The sequence below is a fragment of the Patagioenas fasciata genome, chromosome Z (assembly GCF_037038585.1).
Source record: "Patagioenas fasciata isolate bPatFas1 chromosome Z, bPatFas1.hap1, whole genome shotgun sequence".
Taxonomy (NCBI): Eukaryota; Metazoa; Chordata; class Aves; order Columbiformes; family Columbidae; genus Patagioenas; species Patagioenas fasciata.
The window spans coordinates 67,864,901-67,882,858 of record NC_092560.1 but is presented as its reverse complement, the minus strand read 5'-3'; the positions used below and the strand labels follow the sequence as shown (position 1 = coordinate 67,882,858).

General features: G+C 43.3%; 1 protein-coding gene across 1 annotated transcript; it reads right to left on the bottom strand.

Moving 5' to 3' along the window:
• Positions 1 to 133: 133 nt before the first annotated feature.
• Positions 134 to 17,945, bottom strand: KGD4 (alpha-ketoglutarate dehydrogenase subunit 4). Its single transcript, XM_065861323.2, has 4 exons — positions 17,875 to 17,945; positions 16,981 to 17,044; positions 13,013 to 13,215; positions 134 to 231 (listed from the first exon to the last, which is right to left on the bottom strand). The coding sequence occupies exons 1-4, from the start codon at positions 17,911 to 17,913 to the stop codon at positions 214 to 216; spliced, it is 324 nt and encodes a 107-aa protein (XP_065717395.1). The 5' UTR covers positions 17,914 to 17,945; the 3' UTR covers positions 134 to 213.
• Positions 17,946 to 17,958: the final 13 nt, after the last annotated feature.

The following is a 17,958-nucleotide window of genomic DNA, read 5'->3' as shown; positions in this document are numbered from 1 at the left end:
GACATCAAATATATTTAATTGCTTGTTGGCCATCCACAGAAATCCTCCTCAATCACAATATAACGTATAGTGTGTTGTGTCAACCTTCTCACCCTTCATATGGGTTTTTAGTAAAGCTACTGGTATACAATCATTTTTAATATTAAGGAAATGCCTTTATTGTGAATGCAATACTTCATTCTTCAACAGTGGCCAATGAACTATCTTCCATACTTATTCGGGACCTCCACGCTGCAAAAGAAAAGCAGACAATTAAAGATAGTTCACTAAAAGAACAGGGAATGGGAGATCCAATCTTCTTTTGTGCTGTTATAGGCCAACAGACAGAGTTCTAGTTTTAATTTCTGGCTTATACATTGATTTTTAATCTGTATAAAAACAAGCACAGAGTGTCAAATATCAGCATCTACAAGTAACAGCTCATTTTTTTTCCAGAGGAGAATGCAGAAAGATCAACACATGCAATCTACAATTACAGCTGCTTCAAGCTCTCCCACTCCAAAGAAACCTGACTCTTACTCACTTTAGAAAGGTCTGACAAAACACAGCAGTAGTAAACACAAGTTCTAGAACTATTTTCACGGCCCAAACTCCAAAGTGCAAAGTTGAAAACAAAACCAAGATGAGCCATTACATTATTTATGAGAAATCAGAAAGGTATTCCACTCATATTTTCCCAACAAAATTAGTTTACTGTAGTGGCAGAGCCCCCCCCCCGCCCCAGGGGGATGGGGTTGTCGCCAGCCTGGCTGAGAGGTGAAGCCAGAGACAAAAGAGACTAAAGGAGCACCATTAGAAGGTAATAATGAGTGAGCAATCGCCGGACACATGCGTGCAGAGTGCGTGGACAGTGCATGCAGCCTATCATGTTATTGTATAACACGAGTTACAACCAATCACATTGTTGTAAGGCGCGTGGACAGGGCAGCTTTGCTATAAAGCTAGCCCGGTCCAATAATAAAGCGAACTCTGTGAACATCATATTGGTGTGTCAGGTTCCGTGGCTCGCATTGATAAAGCAACACTTTGGTGACCCCGACGTGATACTTCGTATCGAAGCAAGATCGCCGGAAGTGAAGACGCGAGGACGCCACCTGGGGGCGACACCAGCCCAGCGCTCAATCATAGCGGAAAGTAGGCCTACGAAGAAGCAGGTGGCATGGGAAACACGGCATCCGTGGAAGAAAAAATAATAGTGAGAAGTATTCTGCAGCTGGCTGCAAGAACAGGAAGAATTTTGGAAAAAGACGCGGTGGAGCGCCTTTTACTATTCGCCCAGCGTAAGGGCTGTGTTCGTTCGACGGACGAATTTTTTTCTCCCGGTACATGGGAGGACATAGGGACCGAACTATGGGAAGCGGTTACAAGGGGGAGCCGCAAGGCTTGCGATCTCGCCGGACCCTGGCGGGAGGTCAGGCAGCTAATGCAGGAAGTCTCAGAGGAGCCGGAGCTGTGTGCCGTCCCCTCGGAGCCGCCCGCTGCGAGCTGCCCACCCTCCGAGGACTCCGAAGAATCAACACCGCTGGTATGTCCCGTATCAGATCTGGAGTTCTGGGACGGAGAGCAAATTATACCCTCTGCGCCCGTTGAGCCATTGCCTGGCTCCGACAACGAATGGCAGCAACCGGCAAGTTTCAACAAGCCAGGACAAGTTAATCCAGCCGACGTGCCTTTGCCGGAGGACCCGATGGAACACCAGGACGGAGCACCGCAGAATCGCCCTGACTTCCAGGAGGAGAGCCACGTGCAGAGCCTGAAGGACTTACTGAGACGGCAGGAGAGCCAGATGCAAGAAGTTCTAGAAGCTATGAAACGACTAGATGGCGGTAACAGTAAAACTTCGCGGTTAATAGCATATAAAAAGGCGTCAGATGCAATTAATGGCGGGCTGGAGGCAATTGGCAGGGAATGTGAAAAACGGGGAAAACAGGAAAGGGAGGGGGTGGAATTAGACCTCACTCCCGAGGAGCTCCGTATCAAAAGGGAGCAAATACAAAAATAGGCTAGACAATGTGTTGAAGATGGGATGTGGTCTGTAAGAGAAGCAGATGAATATTTGAGAGTGTGATATGGAAAAGGGCTGGAGACTGGGTTAGTAGATCGGTTTGCAAATATGCGTCGACTTACTGATCCACAGGGAAACACAAGGGAATTGTATAGCAGTGATAATAATGATAATTTGGGTGCTGCCCCTGTGCATCAGGGTAGAGATATTCCTCGAGATCATTCTTATAATGCAGGGCAACGTTGGCAAGGGGTAATCAGAGATGCAACTATTGAAGGGATCATGTTACCTGGTAGTATTACAGCAATGCCAGTGCACATAGATAATAGAGGACAAAGGCAGTGGTCGCCTTTTGATTGGAAAACGGTTAAGCAATTGCAAAGTGCAGTTATGCAATATGGTATGGATAATAAGCATGTGATGCAGCTAATCAATTCATTTTTCAAGGGGCAAGTACTAACTCAAACAGATATTAGGGCATTGATGGAGTTATTGCTTCCTCCAACGGGGTATTTGCTGTTCTTGGACAAGTGGCAGGGGAAAGTGGAATTGGCAGTATTAGAAAATGTTCGTTTACCAGCTGATGATCCGTTGCGGTTAGCTAGCATGGACCAGTTACTGGGTCGTGGGCAATATGCGGATGGTGCTACTCAGGCAGCACTTCATCCAAGGATTTTGCAGCAAACGCAAGGGCTTGCCTTGGCGGCAGTGAAAGAATTGCCAAATAGAGGTAACCCTGTGCCACCCTATTCTACAATAGAGTGGGATCCTGGGGAACCATATATGACATTTGTGGATTGTTTAAAAGAAGTGATAGATGCCTCTCCTAACTTGACTCCAGAGGCAAAAGCTGCTGTGGGGAAAGATTTGGCTATGATGAATGCAAACACCCAATGCCAACAGATATTAGCCGGTTTGGGAAAAACTGCTTCTTTAGCAGAGATGGTGGAAGCTTGCACACAGGTACCGATTATGCAACAGGAGGCAGAAAAAGCAAAAATACATGCTCAAGCCCATGCTGCGGCCTTGGCTGCAGCACTTAAGCCTGCAATGAAAGGCCGAAGCCCTTCTTCTTGTTCTTGCATGTTTTACTTGCAAACAGACAGGACATATTAAAAGAAACTGCCCTCAATATGCTTAGCAGCATTGCAAAAATGGCATAACTCTCCAGTTAATGTGGTAACAGATTCTCTTTATGTTGTGGGAATTGTACAAAGAATACATAGAGCACTTTTGCAGCGAGTTTCCAATTCCTTATTGTTTGAAGCATTGTTAGATTTGTGGAACGTATTGGATTATAGGACAGCACCAGTATTTATCATGCATATAAAAAGCCATACTAACATACCAGGTGGTCTAGTAGAGGGAAACAGCATCATAGACAAACTTGTGGCAGTAGCAGATATATCCCCTTTTGAACAAGCCAGACAAGCTCACGAATTCTTTCATCAATCCTCAGCAGCACTCCGAAAGCAGTTTACAATTACAAAGGAACAAGCTCGAGCCATTATTGCAGCTTGTCCTGATTGTGCCCGCATAGTCCCTCTCCAACAAAAGGGAGTAAATCCTCGGGGCTTGCAGCCAGGTCAGTTATGGCAAACTGATATTACTGAATTTGCACCATTTGGCAGACAAAAGTACATTCATGTCTCCATAGATACCTGTTCAGGACTGCTGTGGGCTACAGCCTTGACCTCAGCAAATGCAAAGGCAGTAAAACGTCATTTACTACAAGCTTTTGCTGTCATGGGTGTCCCTACACAAATCAAAACAGATAATGGTCCTGCATACCACTCTGACAGACTTGCAGCCTTCCTCACCCAGTGGAAGGTACAACACCTGTTTGGAATCCCTTATAATTGTACTGGCCAAGCAATTATTGAGCGTGCACACCGTGCATTAAAAATCTTTTGTCTGTTTTGAAAAAACAAGGGGGAATTGGTGTGAGCCCAGAAGAGGTATTGATGAAGGCATTGTATGTGCTGAACTGGCTTAATCCTAAAAGTGAAACTGAAATGGAACCGGTTGTTATGCACCAAATCAAAAATGTCAAAGATTTTTCCGAAAATGTGCCTAAGGTTAGTGTGTTTAATCCGACAACACAACAATGGGAAGGTCCTATGTCACTAATAACCTGGGGAAGGGGATATGCTTGTGTTTCTACAGGTAACCACAAAAATTCATGGATCCCAGCAAAGTGGGTGAGACCTTGGCTAGCTAACAGAGAAGAAACCGATTGCAGTGATGACAACCCTTAACCTCAGACATGTTATCGCTTTAAGCAACGAATGTAGCCAATGTTGAGAATACCACTTTGTAAAACAGAGCAGCAATTAATCTTTTGTTATTGGACATGTTCACAGTTATGAAGACTTTGATTGTATGTGTTGTTTGAACTTAAAAGTTAAAAAGATAGAAGATTTGCAGAACAAGAAAATAACAGAAGATATTGGGTTTTTTGGGGTGAATGCCTTGTTTGGTTAAAAGGAATATTGAAAACAGGTTTGTTCTTGTTAATTGTAATTGTATTAGCCTTAATGTTCTTACCCTGTATTTCACACTGTATTTAAAGCATGATACGGCGTATTGTTAATATTAAATAAAAGAGGGGGAGATGTAGTGGCAGAGCCCCCCCCCGCCCCAGGGGGATGAGGTTGTCGCCAGCCTGGCTGAGAGGTGAAGCCAGAGACAAAAGAGACTAAAGGAGCACCATTAGAAGGTAATAATGAGTGAGCAATCGCCGGACACATGCGTGCAGAGTGCGTGGACAGTGCATGCAGCCTATCATGTTATTGTATAACACGAGTTACAACCAATCACATTGTTGTAAGGCGCGTGGACAGGGCAGCTTTGCTATAAAGCTAGCCCGGTCCAATAATAAAGCGAACTCTGTGAACATCATATTGGTGTGTCAGGTTCCGTGGCTCGCATGGATAAAGCAACACTTTACAACTTACCCCACTGTTTGAAAATTTATGATAGAGGTCAAGAAGTGTATTGCTATAGGATATAACTAATTTTATTTCTATTATAATACCCTACCTACATACCAGCAGGAAAATTGATTTGCTCTACTAACATGATTATACTGTAAGTGTCCTTATCATTTAACAAAGCTATGCAGGCATCTTCTTATTTCAAACTCTTGCCCATCTCACAACTTCTTCAAATTTTGTGCATGCTCTCTTTTTAAGCCTCAGTGTTTACAACTGAGAATTGTTACAATTCAAAAGCAGGTTTTTCTTGCCTTTCATGTACAATGCCACATTTGCAAATATTGCAGGAAATATTTCTATCAAGTTTAATAAAACATTTCCACTGCTACAAATACAAGAGTTACCCTACTAATCAATAACTTAGAAAAAACAGTTTGAGAAATATCTTAGACTTCAGTCACCTGGTAATAGCTTTCACTTGCCTAAGAGCAGCCTCCTGTGCTCTTGTCCAGCACATTCAAATTACACATTAAACAGCTGTTACAAAACAGGTAGTGACGGTGATGAGTGTAGGCTATGACTATCGCTAGCTACATGCACGTCTGTTTTAAATCTGTATCTCTCCACTCATTGATACTGCAAGCTGCTAATTAGTGAGAATTGGGTACCTTCTGTATTAAGAATTTGTGGCTTGGGTATTATACATCAAAGCCATGAAAGCTGGGAGGGCACCCTTACCCAGAATTATGTGGGAGATTTGAGGGATCTTCTTGAAGCTAACAGACATTATATGGAACTGAACTGAACAGGCGTCTGAGGACTGTGTGTTCAGCAAGAGAGCAAGAGTTGAGCAGCCTATGTGCCTTATGTGACTTCGAGCAGCCTTAAGCGAGAACAAAAGAAAGTGTGTCCAGTGAAGAAATAAAGAGTCAGCAAATCAGAAATTTTGTAGTGAGGTAATGCTGAATGCTAGAGCTCCTGCTAACTGTAAAAGATCCAGTCCCTTGTTAGTTTGCAGCGTGTGGACAGCAGTTGTTACCCAATTATATGCAGTCCTTAAGCGCGTGGACAGTAGTTACTATCCAATCACATGCAGCCTGTAGACGCGTGAACAAAGCAAAAAGATACTTAAGGAGAATTGTAACAAGCAATAAACAGCTTTGCCTGGATTCACATTGGATTGTGTGGAGTCTGTGATTTTCGCCCTCGCAAGTGGTGACCCTGATGTGAGCCGCAAGGGGAATTTACGGTGAAGGGACAACTGCTGCGAGAAACGAGCCTCGGCTGGGCCGTGACTCGGTCTGAAGTTCATGGAGCTGCAAGGAAAATAGAGGATCTGACATCATTGTGCAACGGAGACTCGGAGGTCAGTAGCTGCGGGTGAGATGGGGCAGAAGGTATCAAATGAAGAAAGGGCGATTTTTCAGGTACTCTTGTATAACCTCTCTAGGAGAGGAGTGAAGTATGAGGAGAGTAACCTCAAAAGATTATTAATTTGGTGCCGGGACAATGGGTTTCCTGCCGACCAGTCAGGAGCCTTTCAAACAGAGACTTGGGAACAAGTGGGAAATGCGCTGTGGGAGGCGATCAGCCGTGGTGAAAAAGATACTAATGGCCTTGCAACCGCCTGGTGTTTGGTAACTACTACATTGCAACAGCTAAAAGCTGAAAAGACTGTTACAAAAGGCGGTTCCCGGCACTGAGTCCGACATTGCAACAGTTAAAAGACGAAAAGACTGTTATGAACCTCAGTGATTCAAAACAGGCATTTCCAGTTCAATTTCCAATGAAGTTCCAAGTGTTTGCCCCTGATCCAACAAAGTATTTGCTCCCAGAAGAAGTGCCGTCAGAGGAACCGTCTGTGCCTCTCCTGGAAGAAAAATCATCGGAAAGACAGGACCAGTGTAATGAGGATATGGAAACTGACCAAAATGTGCCGTCCGACCCAACGAAGAAGAAACTATTTTATCATCCTTTGCAGCCATCTACACTGCCTACTCCTGATTTGCCTCCGATACAGCCTGGGTTTCCAGATAAGCCAAAATGGGCCCAAGAGCTTATTCGGAAGCTGGAAGATTTGGAGAGACAACAGAAGATTCAACAAGTGGACCAAGAATGTAGAGAGGACATGATAACGCGTAAATTAGAACAGAACATCTCTGATAAACATGCCGGGTGGGCGATGGGGGGTGACGCAGGTGGCAATCCTACCATGAGGTGGCAGGGTGTCATAAAAAATGCATTATTTGAGGGGGAAATTTTACCGCCTGCATATCCAATAATGCTAGGGGGTACTGGGAATGATGGGAGACAAAAGCCTAATTACTGGGCTCCTTTTCCCTGGGAATTAGTCAAAGAAGCAAGGAAATTGGTAAAAGAACATGGGTTACAGTCACCTTTTACTCAGGCGTTTATTGACAATATTTTTACTACTAATCTTATGACTCTGTTAGATTCCCGCACATTGATGCAAATGATATTAACACCAATGCAGCAGTTACTTTGCCGGACACATTGGTATGATCTAGTGGGACAAGCAGTAATGCAAAATTTAAAAAGGGGGGATGGTGATCCGCTAAGGACAGCGACCGTTGATATGCTTACAGGACAGGGAGAGTTTGCTGATGTGCAAAAGCAAGCCAGACTAAATACACCAATACTGCACCAGTCAATGACTTTAGCCAGGGAAGCAATGAAAACACTGCCTGAGGACGGGAAAATTATACCACCTTATACTACTGTTAAACAAGGTCAAAATGAGTCTTACATGGCTTTTTTAGATCGTTTGCATAATGCATTGGAATGGTCACAGTTGACCGATCCAGTTCACAAAGCACTGCTCATGTCCTTAGCAGTGGAAAATGCTAATCCTGCTTGTAAGCGCATTTTACAGGCGTTGCCAAAGAACGCGTCCCTGGTTGATATGCTAGAGGCGTGTTTGAGAGTTGGCATGTCAGAAGAACAAGCTGGTTTTATGGCTAGCGCTTTTGCGGCAGCCATAAAGCCTTTGCTTCAAAAAAGAAAACCAGGATCAGGACTCTTGTGCAGTAATTGTGGAAAACCAGGTCACATAAAGGTACAGTGCAAAGTTAACAAGCAAAGAAAACGAGCAAATGGAACGAATTTTGCAGGTGTTTGTTATCGTTGTCAAAAGTTTGGGCATAAAGCTGTGGATTGTAAATCAAAGTTGACCAAGGATGGTAGGCCTTTGGGAAACAGAGCACTGAGCACGGGGAGGGGCAGCACGATGACACAAACCAGCAGCCCTCACAGGCAGGGTTTTTGGACAGCATCGCTGCCGCCACCTCAGGGAGCGCAGGAGCAGATGTCTCAACAGCAGCCGTCACTATCGTAAGCCTAGAACAATGGCCCTCTAATTGTCCTTTAGAAATTCCAAGCTTGCCAGTCATGGGTGTGGGTGGTGTACAGGCTATGAAAGTGAGTGCAAAGCCCATTGAAGTGCTGTTGGAGGATGGCAGCCACTGCGCTGTGCAACCCTACGTTATGCTGCTTCCTATTTGACTATTAGGAAGAGATGTTCTTAGTCAATTAAGAGCAGTAATCATGATTGGAGTAAAAAATTTTTGATGGCAGCCACTGAGGGGTGACCAATCCTTAATCTAAAATGGAAAACAGAGGTTGATCAGTGGCTGCTATCAATTGAAAAGATCGTCCGAATTAATGACTTAACTTCAGAACAGTTACAATTAGGACATATACAACCTTCCATGAGCCCGTGGAACACTCTGATTTTTACAATTTCAAAAAAGAGTGGGAAGTGGCATCTTTTTCATGACCTCAGAAAAGTTAATGAGGTAATGGAGTGCTGCAGCCTGGCCTGCCATCCCCCAACATGATTCCACAAGGATGGGATGTGTTAGTAATAGATCTGAAAGATTGTTTCTTTACAATTCCGTTGCATGAGGATGATTATGAAAAATTTTACTTTTTCAGTCCTGTCAGTCAATAAGTAGGAACCTATGAAAAGATATCATGGGATTGTTCTACCCCAAGGTATGAAAAATTCATCTACCATGTGTCAGTCATATGTTGCTTAGGCATTAGCACCTTCACGTGACAAACACAGAGAATTAATTATTTACCATTACATAGATGCTGGAAAGCCACTGCAAGCAGAACTGATAGTTGCAGAGCTAAAAGGAGAGTTGGGAGCCAGAGGTTTAAAAATTGCACCAGAAAAAATTAAACAAACACAGCCCTGGAAATACTTAGGTTGGGAAATTACTAAGGCTACAGTTCATTCGCAGAAATTGACTATTCGGACCGACATTCAGACCCTGAGTGATGTTCAAAAAGTAATGGGTGATTTGAATTGGATTTGTACCTGTTGTGGTATTACAAATGATTTTCTACTTGCAATTGCTAAATTATTCCATGGCGGAGGTGGGGTCAATGCTCCATGCTCAGCAAATGCTGAAGTACAGCGAGCATTAGTAGAAATTATGCAAAAAAAATCCAATCATTATACCTACAGATGGGATCCAGATCAAGAAATTGGATTAATGATTATTAATAACCCTGAACATCCTTTGCCCTGATCATGCAGTGGGCAAAAGAGCCTGATCCTCTCCATATTTTGGAGCAGCTGTTTCTCTCAATTCAATCTAAACAATCTATAGAAATAGAAATGTCTGCACAATTGATAATAAAAGGTGGGTCCTGAATAGTGGAAATAAGCGGAAGAGAACCAGATTATGTAGTGATACCTTTGACAGCTGAGTACCTGCAGTGGGCACTACAGAATTCTATAGCACTGCAATCTTCAATGTTAGACTACGCAGGACCAATCTGAGTACATTTTCCTCCACATAAGCTTACAGGGTGGTTGCTGACAGTTCAAATAGAACAGATACCTTTTCTATCTTCAAGCCCGGTAAAAGGCACCACTGTTTTTACAGACGCAGGAGGCTGCTCACACAAAGCTGCAATAACATGGCAGGAACAGGGAGAACGAAAGGATCTTGTGTTAACTGATTTGGAAGGTTCAGTCCAGCTTTTAGAACTGCAGGCAGTAATTCAAGTTTTTAAGATATGGAACAAGCAACCTGTCAATGTAGTGTGTGACTCACTGTATGCTGTAGGAGTTGTATTGTGGTTAGAAAAAGCATGTTGAAAAATGTTGACACTTTGCTACAGTACCGGCTATTTAAGGTTTTATGGGATTTACTGAATAAATGAATACATCGTTACTTTATCACTCATATCAGAAGCCATACAGCGATTGCTAGCAGCTTAGCTGAAGGCAAACAGTGCGTGGATAAGATAGTTGCTCCTGCTTGGACTGGTCCCTCCATAGACAGATTTGCTCAAGCTCGTCATTTGCATGATTTTTTAATCAGTCAGCTAGTGTTTTACAGAGACAATTTCACATCCCTGAGACTGATGTACACAACATTGTTCTGTTCTGCTGATTGTCAAAATTGAGCTGGTGGGCTCTTGGGAACCGAAAACCCGCAGGGTCTTGGGCTTTTAGAAGTATGGCTAATGGATGTCACGCATTTTGCAGAATCCAGACGTCTCAAATACATCCATGTCTCAGATTGTGCCTTTTCTCATGCTGTCTGGGCTACTGCTCAGGCAGGAGAGTCCAGTGAACACATTCAAACACACCTAAGGGCAGCTTTTGCTGATCTTGGCATTCCAAAAGAAATCAAAACAGACAATGGCTCTGGCTATATTGCTCGGGCAATGAATCAATTTTTATCCTTATGGGGTGTCACCCATATGACAGGCACACCACATCAACCAACAAGACCAGCTATTGTAGAACGTACACATCACACTCTAAAACGGCTGTTGTTAAAACAAAAAAAGGGGGAGATTGCACCTCAAGAGCGATTACAAAAAGTAATATATGTTTTGAACTACCTTCGGTTACCAAAAGGGGAAAAAGTCCCTCCAATAGTACCTAACGGTGCAGGTTTAACAGGAGGCTTAGAACAAGTTAAAAAGGGACAAGCAAAGGTTTGGGTAAAAAATGGAGTTACAGGACAATGGGAAGGTCCATGGAATTTGATAAAATGGGGACGGGGGTATGCCTGTGTCATTATAGGATCAGGATCGCGGTGGGTTCCAGCAAAGTGGATCAAACCTTAGCTAGAAAACACTGCCCGGAGCACAGAAGTCCAGAAGAACATCGAGACACGTGAAGCAGAAACGTCATCTAGTGGTGAAGCTGATGAGATACCTGACATACAGTTAGACGACAACAATGGGGCGGGGTGACTCAAGGCTGACTACTCACAACTCGTTAGGACAACATAACATAACCGCTCTGATTATTCATAGGGTAGTTCAATGATGTTATAGATTTTGCAATGCGTAGTAGGCATCATTCTAATATTGCTAAACATAAGCAATGCTTTTTGGCTTCCCTCTCAGCCAAAGACTAATATTTGGATAACTTTAGCCAACATGACAGGTCAAGACTCCATTTGTTTAGCTACTGCATCTCCGAGCAATCCTTTTTCAACATGTTTGGTTGGTGTTCCGCTAGACACCTGGCCTATTCCCGAAACGAGAGACAGTTGTTTGGTGGTCAAAATGTGACAAATAATTGGGACAGCTGGGTTATAGACTTACCACAAAGTGGTTTGGAATTCCAAGAAACTGAGTTAGTAGGATCGGTAAAAATGGATTTCTGTCTGTATTTCAATTATTCAGGAAAAAATACCTCTCTTGTGCAAGTGGTAAACGCCTCATCAACTGTATATCGTAATCAGAATTTTTAGTGTAATTATACCAGTCCAAATGTATCTAGAGCTACCAACACCCCTTTGAAATTACCCCCAGGAATTTTTCTAATTTGTGGTGATAGAGCCTGGCAAGGAATTCCTTCCTACATAAAAGAAGGACCATGCTCTTTAGGGAAATTGACCCTATTGACTCCAAATACATCAACCATTTTAATGCATAAGAGAGGAAAAGGAAGTATTCATGCCTTTGACAAAAACTGTAAGGATAATATAAAATTTTTGGGAAAAGGCTCCCATTTTTGCACCTGGAGTTGCGGCAGCACAGGCTTTGAGTACACTTAACAAAATAGGATGCTGGTTAGCAAAACAGACTAATGCTACCTTATTAGCATTGTCTGGGCTTTTAGCAGATGTTGATTCAGTTAGACATGCTGTGCTTGAAAATCGTGCTGCCATAGATTTTTTGTTGTTAGTGCAAGGACATGGTTATGAAGACTTTGATGGAATGTGATGGATGAATTTGTCTGATCATTCTGAATTAATCCACAAAGCAATCGGAAAGTTTGACAATATGACCAGGAAATTAACCTATGAAGATTGGGGTTTAGACAAATGGTTAAAGAGTTAGGGCATTACAGGATGGATTAAGGATTTAGTAAAAAATGGTCTAGTTCTATTGTCAATCATATGGGTGATATTAATGCTTATCCCTTGTGTCTTACAATGTGTACAACGTACAGTAGAAAAATCCATGAAAGGCCTATGGTTGGTTGAAAAACAAAGAGGGAATTGTGGGAGATTTGAGGGATCTTCTTGAAGCTAACGGACATTATATCGAACTGAACTGAACAGCCCTCTGAGGACTGTGTGTTCAGCAAGAGAGCAAGAGTCGAGCAGCCTATGTGCCTTACGTGACTTCGAGCAGCCTTGAGCGAGAACAAAAGCAAGTGTGTCCAGTGAAGAAATAAAGAGTCAGCAAATCAGAAATTTTGTAGTGAGGTAATGCTGAATGCTAGAGCTCCTGCTAACTGTAAAAGATCCAGTCCCTTGTTAGTTTGCGGTGCGTGGACAGTAGTTGTTATTCAATTATACGCAGCCCGTAAGCGCGTGGACAGTAGTTACTATCCAATCACATGCAGCCTGTAGACGCGTGGACAAAGCAAAAAGATATTTAAGGAGAACTGTAACAAGCAATAAACTGCTTTGCTTGGATTCACATTGGATTGTGTGGAGTTTGTGATTTTCGCCCTCACAGAATTATATTGTAATACCATATTTGAAACTTTGAAGAAGTTGTAGAAATAAGCTACATGGTAGGTAAATACAGGCAATACACACCAATAAATGAAACTTACTTGAATAAGTTCAATCTCTTCATCTGACATAAGTTTCCTTCTGTATTTCTGAGGTAAGGTTCTTGCTAATTCAAAAGTGTCTGGTGTACCTTGTACTCTATTAACAGGCGAAATACTTTGAAAGGCCAGTGATCTGCCTCCTACAGATTCCTGTGCTGCTGAAGCATGGAGAGATGGCTCACTTGCTTGTAGAGATTCCTGTACTGAAACCCAGATTGCAAAAAACATTTAAAGACGCATAATAAGACTGTAAAATTAATTAATAAGCAGCCAATAAAAGTTGCCAGTTATTGACAATTTCCTCAATTATAAAAAATATTTAAAAGAATTAAAGACACTCTACTTCTCACAGCCTGTTCTTATTGTTGTCAAATATGTCAAGAGCACAGCGAAAACATTCTGACAGTAAAAGAAAGAATGTCTGACTGGTAGAAACACTGATGTATAGACAAGATAAACAGCACATATCCTAACGAAGGCTTTTTCACTGGGAAGCTGTACTTACAGAAAAAGCGTAAAGTATCATACACCTGTGTATGGAGGCAATTATTTAGAAAGATAAATAACTAAGATCCACTGAAACGATGCTTTTTGTTTACTGCTACTGTAAAGACAGAGAAATGAAAAGGAGTTAAGATGCTTACAGAAAGATAAAACTCACAACTATGACATACCACAATGCGCAACACAGTGTTGTAAATTTTTTAATATCACAAAATGGTATAATATAAAATTTTGTTAACGATGTGCAAGAATGACCACCAAATGTTGGGCACCAGTGACCAATGTTAATGAAACGCAAAGACCAAGGCGTGCATGAAATACTTCACGGGTAAGTGCCAGGAGCCAGCCTTAAGGAATTCACACTAGAGAAGATGCCTTGAGCACAGCGGGACAGACAAAGGTGCAGTGCTGCCTAAGTCAGAATTCTGAACCTTAGGTCTGCCCCACCATGGCTGATTTTGTAATGGAAACACGCAATTACCCCACCAGGCAGGATGGAGTCTCACAGCAATGTGTTTACTTCACAAGCAGTCTGACTTCACTGTATAAGTTTAAATACCTGACAAAGCAGAATGCTTCCACAGGAAACCCTTCTCAGTGCTCCTGAAAAATGGGTATGACAAATGCAGCATCTAAACAGCTGGGACAGAGGGACTGTATGATTATAAAATGCGCAGCATCAAGACTGGATGAGTCAAAGCATGTGAGGAGTTAAAATACTAGAGCTTTGCCTGCCTATCTCCCTCTTACATCCAACATCAGTGAGGACACATCAGTGAGGACAAAAGAGAGGAGCCAGGTTTAGCCATAGTGAGTCTGAGTCAACGGCAGGATTGGGACATCAAACACTTGCAGCAATGTGATCAAACCATGGTTGGCAAAAAAGAAGGCACCATTGAGAGGCATATTCAGAGGTTCTCAGTCAGAAGACTGTATCTGAAAGTCCCAAGTTGACTGGGTGGTTCAGGAACAATGGAAGGTCTGAACCAGAGCAAGGAGGAAGAGACCCCATCAGAAGGAGCATATGGTGAAGAGGGGGCATACCATTAAGCTGAAATTTTAAAATTTAAGAGCAGAAAACAAAGCAAACAGAAGATAAAACCAAAAGACATAGTTGTTTGTCAACTTTCTGACAATACACAGGTGAAGGCTGTGCTGCCATTCAAAGAGACTGGACAGGCTGGAGGACTGGGCAGAGAAGAACCAGATAAGGGCAAGTGTAGGGTCCTACACCTGGGGAGGAGTAACACTGGACACAAGTACAGGTTGGGGGTGGACCTGCTGGAAAGCAGCTCTGCAGAGAAGGACTTGGGAGTTCTGGTCAACAACAGGTTGACCATGAGTCAACAGTGTGCCCTTGTGGCCAAGAAGGCCAGTGGTATCCTGGGGTGCATTAGGAAGAGTATGACCAGCAGATCAAGGGAGGTTGTCCTCCCCCTCTACTCTGCCCTGGTGAGGCCACATCTGGAGTACTGGATGCAGTTCTCGGGTCCCCAGTTTAAGAAGAACAAGGAACTACTGGAGGGAGCCCAGAGGTGGCCTACAAAGATGACGAGGGGCCTGGAGCATCTTTCTGATGAGGAGAGACTGAGAGAGCTGGGCCTTTTCAGCCTGGAGGAGAGAAGGCTGATAGGGGATCTCATCAACGTTTATAAATATCTCAAGGGTGGGCGGCAAGAGGATGGACCAGACTCTTTTCAGTGGTGCCCAGCGACAGAATGAGGGGCAATGGGCACAGACTGAAGCACAGGAGGTTCCATCTGAACATGAGGAAAAACTTCTTTGAGGGTGACATAGCCCTGGACAGAGAGGTTGTGGAGTCTCCTTCTCTGGAGACATTCAAGACCCATCTGGACACATTCCTGTGCGATCTAATCTAGGTGAACCTGCTTTAGCAGGTGGTTTGGACTGGATCATCTCCAGAGGTCCCTTCCAACCCCAACCATTCTGTGACTCTGTGAAACAGTTTTGGCAGGTAATGACTGCAAAGTATTTTTGTTTTGAAAAATAAAACACCTTATATATGAAAAAACAAGAAACAGCTTCTACGAGTTTGTTTCATACACCACAAAAATGTCTCGGGATATTTCAAAGTCTGAAGTGTACTTGGAAGAGATGTATTCGCCAATTAAAAACATCAGAAGTCAAATGTACCAGACTTAATATTGCTGTTGCTTTAGCTCAGATACAGTCTCTACTACATTTTTCCCTCCCTGTCTGAGACCACCATGTTGCAGTAGCAATATGGTAAAAGAATTTGGCTAGCCTTTCAAGCACTCACATCCCTAAACTTTAGTCTCAGATCTGCAGAGCTGTGTTTAGCTACACAGAAGCAACAGTCTGGTACAGGGAAATGCAGTTATTGCTACAGCATTCAAGCATGATGAGGCAGATTGCAATTTACTAACAAGACGACAGAACCTGATTAAGCTAGAAAAGTCTAACATACTTAAAAGATACAATCACAAAAATCTTCTGATGCAGAGATAAGAGGTGAGTAACACATTTTTAAGCCTTTGAAAAAAATAGTTCACTGGCATGAGAGGTGGTGCATTTGGCTGAACTGTGCACAACATACAGAATTCTGATAGAAAATCATAGCAAAAAGTAGTTTCTGAGGAGTTTGCAGAGAAGTCAGACATGGCACTTAATGTGTACTGTAGATACTTTGTAATATTAATGGATAAAGTAAACTTAAAGCTAAAATACAAATACGATAATGCTGTGGCAAATAACATGGTACGGTATCATTTCTACAAAGGTCAGAATAACATAACAGAGCTTCCTAAGACATCTCCTACTTTAGTATCAAAGGCTTTGCTGACTCAAATGGAATATTAAAACAACACATCACTCATATAACCCTGATGTCTAAATGGAATGGTATTTGGAATCCTATATCAATATAGCTATAGGCATAAAAAATTAATGTCAAAGATTGCCATGAAATTATTTTTTCTCAGCATTAATTAGTAGCACAAGAAAAGACTTCTTAAAATGTACAGTAGAACAGCTCTCCCAGCTATAATCAAGGTTTTAAACATGGCAGACATCACACACTTCAAATAAGACAAGATGAGGGAAATGCAACATAATTTCTGCAAGTATCACTGAGTACCTAAAAGTGCTTCAAACTGACCTAGGCAGAATAATTTCAGGCAAATGTCAGTATTGGGAAAAATGAGGCTTTTTATGTAAGTAGAAGAACAACACTGGAAATCTTTGGGGATTTGCCTTGACCAAGAAATAAAGACATTTGTGTGTTACTTGTAATCCCACAGTTGTACAGAGCCTGAAAAAGCAGAGTTGCCTTCAAACTAGGCCACCATGTTGCAAAAAGTCTGCTCAAAATCAGCTGAGACACAGAGTTGAAGCAGGAAAATTGTGTGCTAGTTCTTATACAAAACAGTTAACACAAAAAAAGTTGGTGCAACTTACTTATATCTAGAGATTACATAACTTACTTTTTGGTCTGGGGCTACTTTTTCTGTCCGGGAACTTAATTAACGGAGTATGCGGCTTGACTGCCTAAAACAGGGCAAGGTAGCAGGAGAAACAGGGAGAGTGAATGTATTTCTAGACACATGTTAGCTTCACAATAACAAAATGGAACATACGGTGTATTAAACAACCACTCTTATACTACTGCTTTCTGCACCACCACCTGGATAAACTTACTGCTTATTAATGTTCTATGTTAGCCCATGGAGAAGTCTCACCTCCAAAGGCATTCCATTCCTTCACCCTCGTGTCCTGAGCAGGAAAAGGGTTCTGGTTCTACTCCTCTCCTTTCCTCAACTAGTCTGTGTGTGTGCAGAAGCACCCACCACAGCAACATAAATGCAATCATGCAGTTTCAGCACAGGGAATGGTCAGCCGTGCTCTGCTTGTACATACTCAGCGTTCGGGTGGCTAGACAGGGGCTGGCCAATCCCATCCAGAAAAAAACCCTATTAATTATAAAGTTTAGTAGTCGAAGGCACAGGGCTTATTTTTGAAACAAGCCTTTCGAAGAAGACTCCACACCTCACTTTCACCTTGAAGAGGGATGGCTTAGAAAGGAGCTGCCGGCCAGCGCCCTCCCCTCTGCAACAGCGCACACACGGCTGCGGGCCGCCCTGCAGCACCCTTCGGTACCACAAGCATCGGGCACCGGCATCAAATAACGGGCGGCACCGTGCGGGCCCCCCCGCCACCTCCTCCCCCGCGCCAAGGACATCGGCCTCTCCGGCGGCCCCTCAGGCCCCAGCCACCCCGGGCCCTGGCAGCCGTACTGCGGGCAAGGCCCGCAGCCCGAAGGGGCTCCCAGCCCCCGCCGGGCCTCCCGCCGCCCCGGGTCGCCTGCCGAGCGCCGTTACCTGCACGACCCTGGCGGCTGCCGCCATCTTACTGCCCATGGTGACTCCGTCCCGCCCCGCGGGCCTGGCCCCGCCCCCCTCCCG

Excerpts from the sequence above, each read along its gene's own strand:
- KGD4 (XM_065861323.2), bottom strand. The coding sequence starts at position 17,913 with ATGGGCAGTAAGATGGCGGCAGCCGCCAGGGTCGTGCAG. Across the intron at positions 17,045-17,874 it reads CAGCCGCCAGGGTCGTGCAG|GCAGTCAAGCCGCATACTCC; the intron begins GTAACGGCGCTC and ends GCCCTGTTTTAG. Across the intron at positions 13,216-16,980 it reads AAGTAGCCCCAGACCAAAAA|TACAGGAATCTCTACAAGCA; the intron begins GTAAGTTATGTA and ends TCTGGGTTTCAG.